The sequence below is a fragment of the Marmota flaviventris genome, chromosome 5 (assembly GCF_047511675.1).
Source record: "Marmota flaviventris isolate mMarFla1 chromosome 5, mMarFla1.hap1, whole genome shotgun sequence".
Taxonomy (NCBI): Eukaryota; Metazoa; Chordata; class Mammalia; order Rodentia; family Sciuridae; genus Marmota; species Marmota flaviventris.
This window is the reverse complement of record NC_092502.1, coordinates 70,070,767-70,088,746: the sequence shown is the minus strand read 5'-3', so window position 1 is coordinate 70,088,746 and position 17,980 is coordinate 70,070,767. Positions and strand designations below refer to the sequence as shown.

Sequence of the window (17,980 nt, the reverse complement as noted above, 5' to 3'; positions counted from 1 at the left end):
TAAACTCATGGAATTGTACTTACGAATTAGGCCACCGGATGTCGCTGTTGTCCACAATATAAGTAGCCTTTTAGAAAAAAAGGAATAATCCACTGTCTCTCAAGGTCTAGGAAGTAGCTATTTTCTTAGATCTCAACCGTTTCTATAAAAAATGGAAGAAAGATATCGGATGGGATATAGACTTGTAAGACATAGACTTGTAAGACAAGAGAAAGGTAGGATGTTGATCGCCAGATCCGGCCTTCCGGGAGCCCGGTGTCTGCTGCTCTCGCTTCTGCTCCTGACAGTTTGGGAGGCTGGGAGCGGTCAGCTCCATTACTCGGTCCAGGAGGAAGCCAAACACGGCACTTTCGTGGGCCGCATCGCGCAAGACCTGGGGTTGGAACTGGAAGACCTGGTGCCCCGCCTATTTCGGGTAGCGTCCAAGGGCCGCGGGGACCTTCTGGAGGTAAATCTGCAGAATGGCATTTTGTTTGTGAATTCTCGGATAGACCGGGAGGAGCTGTGCGGGCGGAGCGCGGAGTGTAGCATCCACCTGGAGGTGATCGTGGACAGACCGCTGCAGGTTTTCCATGTGGAGGTGGAAGTGAAGGACATTAATGACAACCCTCCGATGTTCTCCGTAACAGAACAAAAGATCTCAATACCCGAGTCTAGACTGCTTGACTCTAGATTTCCGCTGGAAGGCGCTTCTGATGCAGATGTTGGAGAGAACGCTATGATTACTTATAAACTCAGTTCAAATGAGTTTTTCATTCTTGATATTATAAGCAAAAAAGACAAAGGCAAGTTCCCAGTCCTTGTTTTGAGAAAACTGCTAGACCGTGAAGAAAATCCACAGCTTAAGTTGTTATTGACTGCAACGGATGGGGGCAAACCTGAATTCACAGGATCTGTTTCTGTGTTCATTTTTGTATTAGATGCTAATGATAATGCTCCTACATTTGACAGATCCGTTTATGAAGTGAAGATGTATGAAAATCAGTTGAATCAAACGTTAGTAATATGGCTAAATGCTTCTGACGCGGATGAAGGAATAAACAAGGAAATGGTGTATTCTTTTAGCTCTTTGGTCCCAGCCATCATAAGAAGGAAATTTTTAATAAATGAAATGACAGGAGAAATAAAAGTAAATGATTATATTGACTTTGAAGATAGAAACATTTATGAAATTCATGTAGATGTTATAGATAAAGGAGCTCCACCTATGGTTGGTCACTGCACTGTCTTAGTAGAAGTCCTCGATGAAAATGACAATTCTCCTGAGGTAGTTGTCACTTCTTTGGCTCTCCCAGTAGAAGAGAATGCTCAAGTGGGCACTGTCGTTGCCCTAATTAGCGTGTCTGACCAAGACGCTGGAGCCAATGGTCAGGTGATTTGCTCGCTGACACCCCACATCCCCTTCAAGCTGGTGTCCACTTTCAAAAATTACTACTCGCTGGTGTTGGACAGCACCCTGGACCGCGAGACCATATCTGAGTATGAGTTGGTGGTGACTGCAAGGGATGGGGGCTCGCCTTCGCTGTGGGCCTCAGCCAGCTTGTTGGTGGAGGTGGCAGATGTGAACGACAATGCGCCAGTGTTTGCGCAGTCCGAGTACACGGTGTTCGTGAAGGAGAACAACCCGCCAGGCTGCCACATCTTCACGGTGTCTGCTCATGACGCGGATGCGCGGGAGAATGCGCTGGTGTCCTACTCTCTGGTGGAGCGGCGGGTGGGTGAGCGTGCACTGTCGAGCTACGTGTCAGTGCACGCGGAGAGCGGCAAGGTGTATGCGCTGCAGCCTTTGGACCATGAGGAGTTGGAGCTGCTGCAGTTCCAGGTGAGCGTGCGGGACTCTGGTGTGCCACCCCTGGGCAGCAACGTGACTTTACAAGTATTCGTGCTGGATGAGAACGACAACGCGCCAGCACTGCTGAGACCTTGGACACAAGGAGCAGGCGGCTCTGTGAGCGAACTGGTGTCGCGGTCAGTTGGTGCGGGCCACGTGGTGGCGAAGGTGCGGGCGGTGGACGCAGACTCTGGCTACAATGCGTGGCTGTCTTATGAACTGCTACCTGCGAAGGGCAGTGCTCGAAGTCCATTCCGCGTGGGGCTGTACACAGGCGAGATCAGCACCACGCGCTTGCTGGATGAGGCGGACGCACCCAGTCAGAGCCTGCTGATTCTGGTGAAAGACCACGGTGAGCCGGCACTGACCGCTACTACCACAGTTCTGGTGTCTCTGGTGGAGAATGGTCAGACGCCAAAGGCCTCTTTGCGAGCGTCAGCTGGAGCTGCGGACGCAGAGGTGGCGTTGGTGGATGTCAATGTGTACCTGATCATTGCCATCTGTGCGATATCCAGCCTGTTGGTGCTCACGCTGCTACTGTACACCGCACTGCGGTGCTCAGAGGCGCCCACTGAGGGCGCGTGCAGGCCTGGGAAGCCCACGCTGGTGTGCTCTAGCGCGGTGGGGAGCTGGTCATACTCTCAGCAGAGGAGGCAGGTGTGTTCTGGTGAGAGCCCACCCAAGACTGACCTCATGGCTTTCAGCCCTAGTATTCCTCCTGGTTCAGGTTCTGGAGATAGTGGAGTCCAACAGGAGATCTTTGAGAATGTGAGTACAGCAATACTGTGAGGTATTTCATTCCCGTTAATGCCACTGACATATTAGTTCACCAATTTATTATTGTAAATTCATTGTTTTCTTAAATTTGTTTTTGCCTTTCTCTTTAGATGGTTTATTGAAAGCCTACTGCAAATCTAGCCATCTTCATCACTTTTTACTACAGTCATTGAGAATATTTCTTAGGAATATTCTTCAGTTGCTAAATATAATAACAAAATAGCAATACTGAAATAGGATGAGTCAACGTTTCATCTTGCTTTGGAAAGTTAAGTTTGCTAGGAAGAAGGCAAAGATCATGATGGGAAATGTAGAATACGGACAAGGCTCCAATCCACTTCTCAGTTTTCCAGCAATTTCATTCTTCCTATTCTAATTGGTGTCCTCCACTTCTTATCATGTTTATATATTCAAAACTACCACCATTTTATTTTATAATTTGAGTTTAAAACATGTTTATTTCTTAACTTTCTATATCTTTAAATTATCTGTCATTAAATGAGATGGGCATGTTTGAGGCAGCTTCGTTTTATATACAATTTTTTCTTTATAATCAATGGCATGCTTTTTTGAGATGGTCTTTGCAGTGGGTGGAGTTTTAGCCTTGCCTTTGGAGGTTCGTTTAGTATTTTGGGGGAGGGTCATTAATACTCTTGTATTATAAAACTCATTTTTTTCAAAGTCTACTTTTTTAGATAGACAATATTTTCCCCCTTACTAACATGATGTCAATTCTGCTTAATTACCTGTTAAACTCATTGCTACTTTCTTCCAGTTTAATTTATTGAGCTCTTCTACTTATTTTGAAGATTTATTTGGGCATGGATCATACTCATTTTCTTCCATTCTTAGCACTTGTCATGAGGCTGTACTGAAATATTTTAGGTAGGAAAATTAGCACTTGTGCTTTCAGTTTAAGAAATTCTTCGCATAAATGGTGAAGTGCAGTATTGTTGCCTGTGCTTAGCAAGATGTGTGGTCTTTAAAATGACATTAATAATTTAAGCATAGGAAGAATGAAATATCAGTAAAGGTACTTCCACTTGAGTACCTCATTGTTGATTACTCAGAATTTAACACAGTATACTCCAGATACATTTAACACAAAGTATATTTTGTTTTGGGTTAGGATTGTAGCTTTAGTGGTAGAACACTTGTCTAACAGGCACAAAACCCTGGGTTCAATTATCAACACTGCAAGAAAAAAAAAATTGTGGTTTCAGCACCATCACCAAGTGAGTTTTATTTAAAGAAATCCCAGAGAATTTGTAATTAAACCTGTAAGGATATCTATTAAATAGTATGGAAGGTTAATTACAAATTTGTTCTTTTGGACTTCAATTACAAATGAGATACTCTTTGATTCTGCTGTGTGAATACATATTTGCATTTGGAAGGAGAGTCAAGTTATGGACAGGGTAAAGTCCAAATAAACACTTTGAAGGTGTTAGTGGCTATTTTCTGTTTTGAAAGAGGAACTTTAGGAGGATGATTTCCATGAAGATAAACATTAGGAAAATCTTTAGAAAAGGGATTAACATCACCCATGCCTTCATATATTATGCGTGAATCTCTCCATCTGTAGATGGGGGAGAACAAGAGCAAATGTTGGTGATTATATAGTAAACCACCATGTATAAGCTATTTCTATTTGTTGGGCATGGTGTGAAGGGCTTAAAATACATCTTTTCATTTAATCCTAATTCATTTATGATAATTTGTAAAATACTGTACATAGAGCTATCCAAATTTTAAATATAAAGGAATCTGAGATATTTATCTTCTCCAGTTCCCTTCAACTAGTACATAATGGAGATAATGTTCAAATGCATATCTTTCACAATCCAGAGCCATTCTTTTTTTAATATTTTATTTTTTAGTTGTAGTTGGACAGAATACTTTTATTTTATTTTTATGTGGTGCTGAGGATCGAACCCAGGGTCTCGCTTGTGCTAGGCGAGTACTCTACCACAGAGCCACAACTCCAGACCCAGAGCCATTCTTTTATTCATCATAATGTAGAATTTTCTTCAGTAAATCTTTTCTCTTTTATCAAATAGTGCTGGTTATGAAAGTTGAGTGCAATCTGTATACAGGGAAATCCTTCTTTCTGTTTTGCTTTAAAAGGCTCTTCATGATTATATTAATCATTAACTTTGTGCAATGCTATGATTGAGGTGGATATTAGGATTTTTTTTGGTGAAAGTTTTTCTTAGGAGAGTTCATGATTATCACGTTTTAATCAATTGCCACATTGACAGAGGCATTTATATTATTTAATCAGTAAATAATTAAGAATTGTATTATAAGAACTATGGATCAATTGTTTAGAAGTGATAGAGATAAAGAAGAGTTATTTAACACATGAGAAACATCATAGGCTGCATTTTCTAATATTGCTGCAAAACACCAAAGTCAAATATCACATAGAAGAGTGTGCCGCAGTCTGGCTGGGCACAAATGCCGCAGTCCGGCTGGGCACACAATCACGAGCCACCACACAGCTTGTAGATTCAAACAGCAACTCTTTATTCCCGAACTCACACCAGCCGTCTACAATCACGTTCTGGGGAAATCCACGTTCTCTGCCCAAATCCACTCCCACTGGGCTTCTATCTCCCAAAAAATACTGTCTGAATCCCGTGAGAACTCAAGGGGAACTCAGGCAGCAGGATACGCCCTATTCCCAGCAGGAATAATCTTAAACCTGGAACGCCCTAAACCCGATTTTCTAAACCGGGAACACCCTAATCCGCCCTGGTCCTTGAGCAAGGTCACCTACATTCAATGTCACTGCAACATGGGGTACGCTGGCAAGGAAATTGTCATACCTACTTGGCTAATGCCTCCCAGCAAGAGTGACCTTGTTTGTTCTTTGTCATGAATAAGGATAGTGTTTTAGACAAGTATAAATGATAATGTAACTTCAAGGATCCTGAACATGGTCAAAGGATTCAGAAGTGTTTACAATGTTTCATACTTCCTTAACAGCTTTAAAGGCATTGGTTTTCCATTAAAATCTTTAAATGTATGTAGGTCTTTCTCAGTTCAGCCTTCTTCAGTCTTATTGTTGGCTGAGAGATTTGTGCCAACTAAACAAAGGATTTGAAATTGTGTTTACTAAATAAGTCATGCTAGAGCAGAGTCAGCCTCATTCAGTAGATCCTACAGTGGTTGGATATTGAATTTTAATGTGATTTTAAAGAGCTTCCTGAGGTTCTGTGAATAGCAACAAAATTAATTTCTGTATTTTATGTTTTCAAGAAATATAGCACTAATATAACATAAACTATGCATTCTAACTAGGACTAGCAGGTTACACAGGTAGCATTTAAAGCTAACCAAATTAATTTTGTAAAGGTCTAGAACAAAATTCCTTAGTCCTCAGTTGATTTTGCAAAGTAAAAGTTAATTAGGATAATGATATGACCTATTGGCATTAGCCTAGAGCCAAATATTAGGCTCATCCCCCAAAATGAGTTTGAATAGAGCATTTTTTCTCTCTGGGTGATTTAGATGGTGACACCTGAAATATTATAGCCAATGAAAAAGATGGATCATTGACTCACACACCATATTGAATGTTTCAATGACTTGCCATTTGCCCAGGGCCAGTTTGTATAATCACAAAATATCATATTATTGAAAATTGACACCTAAATTAACATCTGTTTTTAATTCAAATATATATTATCATCTATCATGAGTTAAATTTCTCATATTTATATCTCTATTTAGGAAGACACCTCATTGTGCATAACATCTCAATTTCCAGTTCCCATAATTTCCCCTAAATGGAAATCTGTTACTTAGTTTGTTGAAAAATAAAAAAATTGACATGCTTCAAATGTCATTTTAAATATACTGTTATCTGGTCAAATGTTGTATTTGAATTAAAAGTTCACATGACTGATGTATAATAGAATATGGCAGGTGTATAATAGAATTCAGTGCCATAAAATGTGTATACTTTTTAAGTTTTAAAACAGAATTTTAATTTACTTTAATAAGAGTTTAATGTTATGACAATATTGGGAAAAGAGTAAATATGAAAAAAGTGAAACAAAATCACAAATTAGTAGTAGAATGTATTTTTAAAGTCAAGATTAATGAAAATATCAACAAAGAAGTATGATGACCATTTTTTCCATATGCCATTGCAATAATTTTGGGTTGCAGATGATCCATCAAAATGAACACTGAGGAAGAAAATAGCTTGAGCCCCCAAATTTGAAGGCAGCCTGGAAGATCTTGACTCTTAAAAAAACTATATAAAATTAAGCAACTTTATGTAACAAAATATTTAAGCTAGAATTTTTATTCTGAGTCACTTTCTACTCTAAACTTACATTGTGTCATCTTTTTTCTCCTAAATGGTTATGAGAAGACAAAGAAAACATAACCAAATAACAGTGTCGGGCAATGAAAACTCACATCAACAATTCTGATTTTCTGTATTATATACACACAATGGAATATTACTTAGCATAAAGAAAAATGAAATTATGGCATTTGCCAGTAAATGGATGGAACTAGAGAGTATCATGTTAAGTGAAATAAGCCAATCCCCTAAAACCAAAGGCTGAATGTTCTCTCTGATATAGGAACGCTAACACACAACAAGCAGGAGAGGGAAGAATAATAGTTCATTGGATTAGACAAAGGGGAATAAAGGGAATGGAGAGTGGATGGGAATAGGAAAGTATATTCCAGATACATTTAATACAAATGAATGAATCAGACATAACTTTCCTATGTTCATATATATGAATACACAACAGTAAAACTCCACATCATGTACAATCACAAGAATGGGATCCTAATTAGAATAAGTTATACTCCATATATGTATGTCAAAATACACTCTACTGTCATGTATATCTAAAGAGAAAAAAATCCCATTTCACTTAGTATTCTATGAAATTCCATTTCCAAACTCTAAGCACATCTTCAGACACTCGGAGGAGATATATTAGAAATCACTTTGCTTGTTCTGGATGAATTTATTATTGAAATTCCCAAATTCTTCAATAACAAGCCATTTTAGTTAGTGTATTTTGATTGGATTGAGAAAACCAATGTTGGTGACTTGGAAATAGCAAAATGGTACAGGTATTTTTTGTGGTGATTTTTAACTTCATGGAGTTATTTCATTGAAAAAAATCATTTTACAGTTGAAATGATTATTTCTATTATATTATTCCTCCATTACTTAATGTTCCATTTGGATGTCTCATAGTATTAACAATGTAACTTATGTGAGAAATCATCTATGTAAAATTCATAATTCATCTAGGCCAAGGGACTTTTCCTTTGTAAATTCTGTATTTTAAATTAACAAACTTGAAAATACATTATTTATTTTTCTGATTATTTTCCTATTGTTCTGCAATGGCTATAAAGTCACTTGTAACAAGAAGACAGTTAAATGTAAATAATTAAGAATCAGAACTGAGGGAAAAAAGATATCATATAGTTAACAATAGTGCTTTAATATTTCAGTATAGCCAGAAGAGATGATTTTGAATGTTTCATCACAATGAAATGATGTATGTTTAAAGTGGTAGATATGCTAATTACCCTGGATTGATTATTACACAATATATACACAAATGAAAACATTCAATTGTACCCCATAAATTTGTACAAGTATTACATGTCAATTTTAAAAATTAAAAGAGACATGAGAAGGCATATTCATATAGATAAAAGCATAGTATGCAGAACATAAAGTCTGAAGAGTTGTTATTACTAAGATTTAAAGTTTTTCTTCGAGGGTGAGGCATGTAGCTTAGTGGTAGAGGGCTTGCCTAGCATACAAAGGGCCCTAACTTCTGCAAAAACAAAAAACAAGCTCCAGTGTCACAATTATTTTTGAGTTTTCTAGCAGACCCAGTTACAAGGGAAGTTGGAAGTAAAATAATTCAATTTTGATAATATGTATTTTAGATTTGATAATATTTTTGTGTGAGGGACAATACTTTAGGTAAACATTAACTCTGTTTTTCCAACAGGTTTTTTAAATAAGTGAACTCTCTTTTTCTCTAAGTACTTAGATAAGTGAAATAATAATTTTATAATTCTAATTGAGCCATAGAAAGAATTTAAAATTGATGTTATTCAAGAAACAAAGTGCCATTTCCACATATATTTGATTTCAATACAACTTAAAATCTGAACGTTCCATAAAAATCACTTTGGAATTGTTTAGGAAAAAGTAAGGTAAAACATGAAAATTCTGGGGTGATGGATGCAGTGCACAGTACTCACAATTTCAGGCACAAGGTGTCGCTCTTTGCTTGAAAGAAAGAGTCCTCTCATGGATTGGTCTGGTCAGGCATTCCTCCTAAAAAACGACTCCATCATGTTGGATGCTACTATGAAAGGATCCTTCGAAACTTCTCAAAAACTCAGCGAGATTTTAAACCTGAATTGAAGTATTTGGTACAGTAAGTGTAAGAAAATCTTATTTTGGAAGCCAACTTCGTATGCAATGTTAGGTTTTCAGCGAAGGAGTTTGGGTACTCTGCGACTACTGATCTCGCTTCTGCTTCTGGCAGCCTGGGAGGCAGGGAGTGGCCAGCTCCACTATTCCATCCCGGAAGAGGCTAAACATGGCACCTTTGTGGGCCGCATCGCTCAGGACCTAGGGTTGGAACTGGAAGAGCTGGTGCCCCGTTTGTTCCGGGTGGAGTCCAAGGGCCGCGGGGACCTTCTGGAGGTAAATCTGCAGAATGGCATTTTGTTTGTGAATTCTCGGATCGACCGGGAGGAGCTGTGCGGGCGGAGCGCGGAGTGTAGCATCCACCTGGAGGTGATCGTGGACAGACCGCTGCAGGTTTTCCATGTGGAGGTGGAGGTGAAAGATATTAATGACAACCCGCCAACGTTCTCTCTCAGAGAACAAAGCCTGCTGATTTCTGAATCTAAGCAGCCAGACTCGCGATTTCCGCTAGAGGGAGCTTCTGATGCGGATATAGGCGAGAATGCTCTATTGACCTACAGACTAAGTCAAAATGAGTATTTTACTTTAGAATCACCAACGAATAGTAAGCCGACTAAAAGACTATCGCTTATATTAAAGAAGCCACTGGACAGAGAGAAAACTCCGAAGCTTAATTTGCTACTGACTGCCACAGATGGAGGGAAACCAGAACTCACAGGCACCCTTCAGCTCTTGGTCTCTATCTTGGATGTTAACGACAATGATCCGGAGTTTGATCAATTAGAATACAAGGTGAGAATGATGGAAAACATTGCTAAAGAAACTCTTGTGATAAAGTTAAACGCCACCGATCGAGATGAAGGAGTAAACGGGGAAGTAACATACTTCTTAATGTCAATTAAGCCCAATGGAAAACTCTTATTTACACTAGATGAAAATAATGGAGAAGTGAGGGTCAATGGAACTTTAGATTATGAAGAAAATAAGTTTTATGAAATTGAAGTGCAGGCCACAGATAAGGGTAATCCCCCGATGGCAGGTCACTGTACAGTCTGGGTAGAAATCGTAGACACCAATGATAATGCTCCTGAAATTACTGTGACTTCTCTGTCCCTCCCAGTACGTGAGGACACTCGGCCAACCACAGTCATTGCGTTGATAAGCGTATCCGACCGCGACTCCGGTGTCAACGGCCAGGTGACCTGCTCTCTGACGCCGGATGTTCCCTTCAAGATTGTGTCCACTTTCAAAAACTATTATTCACTGGTGTTGGACAGTGATCTGGACCGAGAACAAGTGTCAGCATATAATTTGGTCGTGACTGCACGAGACGGGGGCTCGCCTTCGCTGTGGACCACAGCCATTGTGTCGGTGGAAGTGGCCGACGTGAACGACAATGCACCTGCGTTCCCACAGTCTGAATACACCATATTCGTGAAGGAGAACAATCTGCCAGGCTCCCACATCTTCACGGTATCCGCTCGAGACGCGGACACGCAAGAAAATGCGCTGGTATCCTACTCTCTAGTAGAGCGGCGGGTGGGCGAGCGTGCGCTGTCGAGCTACGTGTCGGTGCACGCTGAGAGTGGCAAGGTATATGCACTGCAGCCCTTGGACCACGAAGAGCTTGAATTGCTGCAGTTCCAAGTGAGCGCGCGCGACGCTGGTGTGCCGCCACTCGGTAGCAATGTGACTCTGCAAGTGTTCGTGCTGGACGAGAACGACAACACGCCTGCGCTGCTGCCTACTCCTGTAGGTGGCACCGTGAACGTGAACGAGCTGGTATCAAGGTCAGTGGGCGCCGGCCACGTGGTTGGTAAGGTGCGTGCAGTGGATGCAGACTCCGGATACAATGCGTGGCTCTCCTACGAGCTATTGCCAGCTGCAGGTGGCGCTCGCAGTCCATTTCGCGTGGGGCTATACACCGGTGAGATCAGCACCACGCGTGCCCTGGACGAGACAGATGCGCCACGTCAGCGCCTGTTGGTTCTGGTGAAGGACCACGGTGAACCGGTTTTGATGGCCACCGCCACAGTGCTGGTATCTCTGGTGGAGAGCGGTCAGGCGCCAAAGGCCGCCTCACCGATGTTTGCCAGCTCTGCGGGCCAGGCAGAGTCGCTGGTGGATGTCAACGTGTATCTGATCATAGCCATCTGCGCGGTGTCCAGCCTGTTGGTGCTCACGCTGCTACTGTACACAGCGCTGCGGTGCTCGGCTGGGCCCACCGAGAGTGCGTGTGGACCTGGGAAGCCCACGCTGGTGTGCTCCAGCGCGGTGGGGAGCTGGTCATACTCGCAACAGAGGAGGCAGAGGGTGTGTTCTGGCGAGGACCCGCCCAAGACCGACCTAATGGCCTTCAGCCCCAGTCTTCCACCAGGACTAGACAGAGAAGATGAAAAAGGAAGGCAGGAGGCAGGATCAAATAATCCAATACACGTGAGTTTTCTAAAAATTCCACCTATTCAGAATGTTTATGTTACATTATTTGGAACATTTGTTCACAGAAATTTTTAAAATGAGAACTCTGTATTTTGAATATTGTTTTAAAGAACAATGTCTGTTAGTTATATATGTCAGATGATACATATATCCATTCTTTTAATAATGAAAAATCAGGTTTCTTCTTTTTAATGAATGTGCTCTTTCTTCTAATGTTTGATTAGAATACATTGAAAGAAGTTTTGAAGAATGCCCCTACTGTTGTTACTTGAGTACAAATAGTCACATTTTTTTGTGGATTCTTTAAATTTACCAACCTTTTTCTTTTAACAGCATTTGCCTTGATATTTTCACATTATTGAATTAATTGGTTAAAAAAACCCTCGTGTCAGTGATTGAACCCTCTTCATTAGGTCTGAAATGATTTCCTTTTCTATAGAGCTTAATATCCATCTTAAATGTATTATCCTTCAAATAAAATTTAATTTTGCATCTACTTCTGTGGCAAAACCTATTTTTATATTATTTGAAGGAAAAAAATCCAGCCTTGCATTGTAATATGCTGGAAATAACATCCTACAATGGAAATAATAAAATTGTCCATTCTTAATTTTTTTCTGTGAGCTGGCAATAGATTTATCTAGCACATATTCAAGCAAAACTCCCTGATTCATGTTTCTAAAGTAAACTAGGCAAGTAAAATTATTAAAATTATTCAAGCAAATCATACAAACTTGCTAAGGGCATATATGTTTATGATATCTGCAATATGTGCTTATGGGCATTGTTTCCTACATTTTTTGAATTTATCTAGAATTTAACTCCATTAAAGTGAACAAAACTGATAATTATCATTGTATGCATTTCACTTTTATTCCTTTTGTGGTACTGGGGATTGAACTCAGGGTTGCTCTATCTATCACTAAGCTATTTCCCTAGACCTACTTATTTATTTATATATAGATAGGATCTTTCTAAGTTGCCAGAGCTGTACTCAGACTTGGAATTCTCCTGCCTCTGTCTCATGGATAACTGAGATTATAAGAATTTACCACTGTGCCTGACTATTTCACATTTTAACTGCTCTGTCTTTAAATGTCTTATCTCAGTATAATCATGTAAGAGTCTAGCAAAGATCATTTACCACTAGGAATTTCTTCTATTTCTGTGTGGGTCTTTTTGTTATGAATATGGTTGTAGAATTCTTTGAAAATCAGACATGGCTGTTTTAATGTTACACATCATGTCATTTGGCATAATATTCTAAAGGAGTCCATTCTTGGAACTTGGATCAGGAACTCCTATATTTGTTTGTTTATTTCTTCTTCTTCTTCAAAACTTTCGTATTTTAATATTAATTGGCTAGTAACATTCTTTAAGTATTAAAAGTAGGTAAAAGATATTTGAAATTGTATAAATATAATAAATATGAATATTAAGGCATACATTATTGCCATTTCCAAATGAAGTTATTTGATTAAGTTCATCTAAATTTACTTTTAAAAAGACATTGGAGAATTTTAGATTACAGTTTAAATTTTTGTAAACCATTACTTTTGCATCACATAAATAGCTGGTGCACATTTAGATAATTTCAAATTACCAGAAATAATTTTTATAGATTCAGAGTCATTCATATTTATTCTTACTGTCAGAGCTACATTCTTGGGTAAAATTATAATTTCACCTTATTTTTTAGTTCAGGTAATACTAGGATAACAGATTTTATTACCTGCTTAATAATTTAATTATGTACAACAATGTATGAGAACTACATGACAGTATTTTTTTTTCCTGACAGTACCTTAGCAATCCAGGTACATTAACATTTTTGAAAACGGAAAATAGGAAATGAAACTTGGTGGTGATGTTCAGCAATTTAAATAATTAGTTTGATTATATCAAAATTAAAGTGGTTTTCTTAAGTAAGAGCCAGTTTTATAGTTATTTTATACTCAGAGGTTATTTTTTTCTGGTTATATAAAGGCCTCACACCTCACTTACCTTTATTGTTGTATGTAAGAGGAGTGGCAACAAATTATGGGCTTGAAGATTTGAGTTTGAATATTAATTGCCGCAGTCCGGCTGCAGCAAAACAACCGGGGGGTGACGAAGAACTTGTGTAGATTGATACAGCAGGAGTGGGAGCCGTTTATTCCAGGACAGGAGCAGTATTTATACTTTCCACACAGCTTATCTAATTAGCATAAACTAGATACATCAGTCAACCAATAAGGAATCTCCACACTTAATGGCTGGCTTTTGTTACTTCTCAAACCACTCCCTCTGGCATTTTGCCAGGTACCATCCAGACTTGTTTACGAACTCTAACATTACCCTGGCAAAATGCCAGGTGTTATTTTGACTTGTTTACAGACTCTAACAATTAATGAAGCTTTAAAATCTATGTTTATTTTTCTTATCTATTTTGTTTTCATGATTATCTTGACTTATTAAAAATTATGAAAGCTCTTTTGGTTCACCTTGAACCATAGTCATCATTTTGATTTTCTGAAGAGACTTATATTTTGAGTAATTACTAACTGATCTGTAGGGAAAGATTTATCGAGAAACCAACATGTTTGTTTCATGTTCACATTCTTTTGCCTTTGGTTGGTGAGATTAAGTGCCTTAAAACACTTCATGAGATCATTTGCATATTGGTCTGCCATTGTTAGCTTAGAATATTGTGAAATTTGACAGCTTGACTCATACATTTTCATGGCAATGCTTTATTTCTTCCAAAATAAAGCTTTCTAGAACTTGTGCTTTGCATTGCTTTAACATGCTATGGGAATAAGAGCAGGTGTATGAAAAGCCATCACATATAAACATCAATGAACCCCAAACAATAGCATCGTTCATATTTATGATGAATTACAATATTCAATAGAGTTGTACAATTTATATATGTGAAATGTTTAGCTCGTATAAATATTTATGTTTCATTTTCTCTACTAGATAATGGCATTCTTAACATCTTCCTAACATCTTACAATAAAGTATTTGGGAAGCACTTTATCATGAAAACAGTGTGAATTGTAAGCATTGTAAGGTTAGGAGTGATTATTCCCCATAATAGTTAAAGGGTAACTTCTTTTATGCCTTATTTTCAAAGGTTTTTCAAAATTTTATTTATTCTAATTTGTTATAGATGACAGCAGAATGCAATTCAATTCATATCACACAAATAGAGCACAAATTTTCATGTCTCTGGTTGTACACAAAGTAGAGTCACTCCATTAGTGTTTTCATATGTGTATTTAGGGTAATGATGTCTGTCTCATTCCACCATCTTTTCTACCCCCATGCCTCCTCTCTTCCCCTCTCTCCCCTTTGCCTTATCTAAAGTTCTTCTATTCTTCCCACGCTGCCCCCCATCCCCATTATGAATTAGCATCCTTATATCAGAGAAAACATTTGGCACTTTGTTTTTTGGGGGATTGGCTAACTTCACTTAGCATTATATTCTTCAACTCTATCCATTTATCTGCAAATGCCATGAGTTTATTCTCTTTTAATGCTGAGTAATATTCCATTGAGTATATATATATCAAAGGTTATTTTAATGATAAACTTTGAAGCAGAAAATGTTTTCAAACTACAACATAGGCATTTTTGTTTCGTTGCTAATAACATATAGGTTAACTAAATAGGATCATTCACAAATGATCCATGAAATGATCCAAAATAGAATTTAGAGAGACCAAGAAATGGCTAACCCCAAAGAACCTCTCTTCTTTTTCTTGTATTTACATAATCAGTCACATATGTCGCTATACACTCAAAAGGTGAAGAAGGAAAATTCTGTCTGTGCACATAGTTACCAACCATTCACATATAGGGTCAACTCCATATTGACTGGAACGCAGGTCAGGAATTATTAAATAGGTACATAAAGGGTCATAAAAATCTCATGTATGCTCTCCTTTAAAACGGCCTTCACTGTCTGCAATGGTGTTTATAGAGTGGAGGACTGATTCCTGCAATTGCTGCTCTCGCTTTTACTCCTGGCAGCCAGGGAAGGGGGAACCGGTCAGCTTCACTACTCAGTCGCGGAGGAGGCCAAGCACCGCACCTTTGTGGGCGGCATCACGCAGGACCTGGGGCTGGAAATAACAGAATTGGTGCCACGCCTGTTCCGGGTGGGGTCCAAGGATAGCAGGGACCTTCTAAAGGTAAATCTGCAGAATGGCATTTTGTTTGTGAATTCTCGGATCCACCGGGAGGAACTGTGCAGGGGGAGTGCGGAGTGTAGCATCCACCCGGAGGTGATCGTGGACAGGCCGCTGCAGGTTTTCCATGTGGAGGTGGAGGTGAAGGACAGTAATGACAACCCTCCAGTGCTCAGAGAAAAACAGCATAAGGTCTGAATCTGCACCTCTGGACACAGTTTCTTCTAGAAGGCTCTTCTGATGCAGATTTTGGCATAAACTCTCTCCTAACTTATACATTAAGTTTAAAGGAGCATTTTGCACTTCAAACAACAACAGCAAAAACAAAGATAAAAGCACATTGCCTGAGTTAATTCTTCCGAAGTTATTGTACAGAGAGGAAACCCCCGAACTTAATTTATTGCTGATGGTCATTGATGGTGGTAAACCGGAGCTAACAGGATTGTTCAGATTGCAAAACCATCCTGAATGTGATGCCAACGCTCCAGAGTTTGATAAGCCTGGTTATAAAGCAGTATTGTTTGAAAATGTCAGAAACAACAGTAGAATAATTCAACTAAATGCTTTGGATCTGGACGAAGGCCTGAATGGGGAAATTTCCTGTGAAATCAGAATGATTTTGCCAGTGAGTGAGAACTGCAAGTTTTCAATTAATCCAGGTACAGGTGAAATTAGAATCCACAGGGAACTAGATTTTGAAGAGAATAATGCTTATGAAATTCAGGTTAACGCCATTGAAAAGGGATTCCTTCCATGGTAGGTCACAGCTTGGTCCTGGTGGAGGTTCTGTACCTGAATGACAATATTCCTGAGAAAATGGTTACTTCACTATCACTCCCTGTGAGAGAGGATGCCCAAGTGCGGGATTAGCGGGTCTGACCTTGACTCTGGGGCCAACAGACAGGTCACCTGCTCCTTGTCATCCTACATACCCTTCAAGCTGGTGTCTACATTCGAAAATTACTATTCCCTGGTTCTGGACAGTGCCTTGGACCATATCTGCCTATAAAGTCGTGGTTACTGCAAGGGATGAGAGCTCGCCTTCAATGTGGGTTACCACCAGGGTGTTCGTGAAGGTGGCGGACATGAACGACAATGCACCGACTTTTGCGCAACTTGAGTACGCGGTGTTGGTGAAGGAGAACAACCCACCGGCTACGGACGCACATGAGAACGCAAGGCTGTCGTATTCGCTGGTGGGTGGGCGATCGTATGCTGCGGAGCTACGTGTCAGTGCACGCGGAGAGCGACAGTGGGGTGCGCTGCAGCCTCTGGACCATGAAGAGCTTGAGCTGTTGTAGTTTCAGGTGAACGCGCAGGACCCTGGCTTGCAGCCCCTGGGCAGCAAAGTGACGTTGCAAGTATTCGAATTGAATGAAAATGACAGTGCTCGCTCCCTGCGAAGTCAGGGGCGGGCATCCCAGGTGGCACAGTGAGTCAGCGTGTGCCTCGATCAATGGATGCTGGCTACGTGGTAGCGAAGTACGTGCAGTGACCCTGATTCAGGATGCAATGCGTGACTATCTTATGAGCTGCTGCCGGCGACTGGTGTCGCGCAAAGCCCGTTCCGCGCGGGGCTGTATACTGGCGAGATTAGCACAAGGCGCGCCCTGGACTAAGCAGACGCGCCAAACAAGCGCCTTTTGGTGCTAGTGAAGGACAATGGCGAGCCCCCACTGACGGCCACTACCTCCGTGCTTGTGTCTCTCCTGGAGAACAGTCAGGAGCCAAAGGACCGGCAGGTGCTGCAGACCAGAAGATGGTGGTGGTAGATGTCAAGGAGTTCTTGATTATTACAGTCTACGTGGTGTCCAGCTTCTTTGTGCTCAAGCTGCTGTGTTTGCCGCCCTGCGGTGCTGGGTAGAGCCTGCCCAGCGCGCATGCGGGCTTGGATAGTGCACGAAGATGTGCTTTTTCGAGGTGGAAGTCGGGTGGTACTCACAGGAGGCAGAGGGTGTGTTCTGGAGAGGATCACCTAAGACTGACCTCTTAGCCTTCAGTTCCAGTCTTCAGCCATCTCAAGAAGATTGTTTAAATTCTTCCAGGGAAGTAAGTTATTGATATCAATTATGTGTATGTTTCCCTGTAATAACTTGATTTTAGGTTATAACCATATCCTCTTTTTGTTATTCTTTTCTTCACAATGTTATCCCGTAAACCATGAAATGTCTACTGTTCTCTGGTCTGATCATTCTTTTCTTAAATCTTAAACCACTTATCACTTGTTTGCTTTAGTTTCACATAATTTTCATGTATCATCATATATAATTTCCATGTATCATCTAACATTACATGCATCATTGGAAGATAATG

The 17,980-nt window shown here is 40.1% G+C and overlaps 2 protein-coding genes and 1 pseudogene across 2 annotated transcripts; all 3 read left to right on the top strand.

Annotated features, from left to right (window-relative positions):
- Positions 1-220: 220 nt before the first annotated feature.
- Positions 221-2,620, top strand: LOC139705910 (protocadherin alpha-10-like). The gene has a single exon (XM_071612803.1). It carries the CDS (start codon positions 221-223, stop codon positions 2,618-2,620), a length of 2,400 nt encoding a protein of 799 aa, XP_071468904.1.
- Positions 2,621-9,101: 6,481 nt separating this feature from the next.
- LOC114086383 (protocadherin alpha-11-like) lies at positions 9,102-11,567 on the top strand. The gene has a single exon (XM_027927659.2). It carries the CDS (start codon positions 9,102-9,104, stop codon positions 11,565-11,567), a length of 2,466 nt encoding a protein of 821 aa, XP_027783460.1.
- Positions 11,568-15,472: 3,905 nt separating this feature from the next.
- LOC114086384 (protocadherin alpha-12-like) lies at positions 15,473-17,563 on the top strand (annotated as a pseudogene).
- The last annotated feature ends 417 nt before the right edge of the window (positions 17,564-17,980 follow it).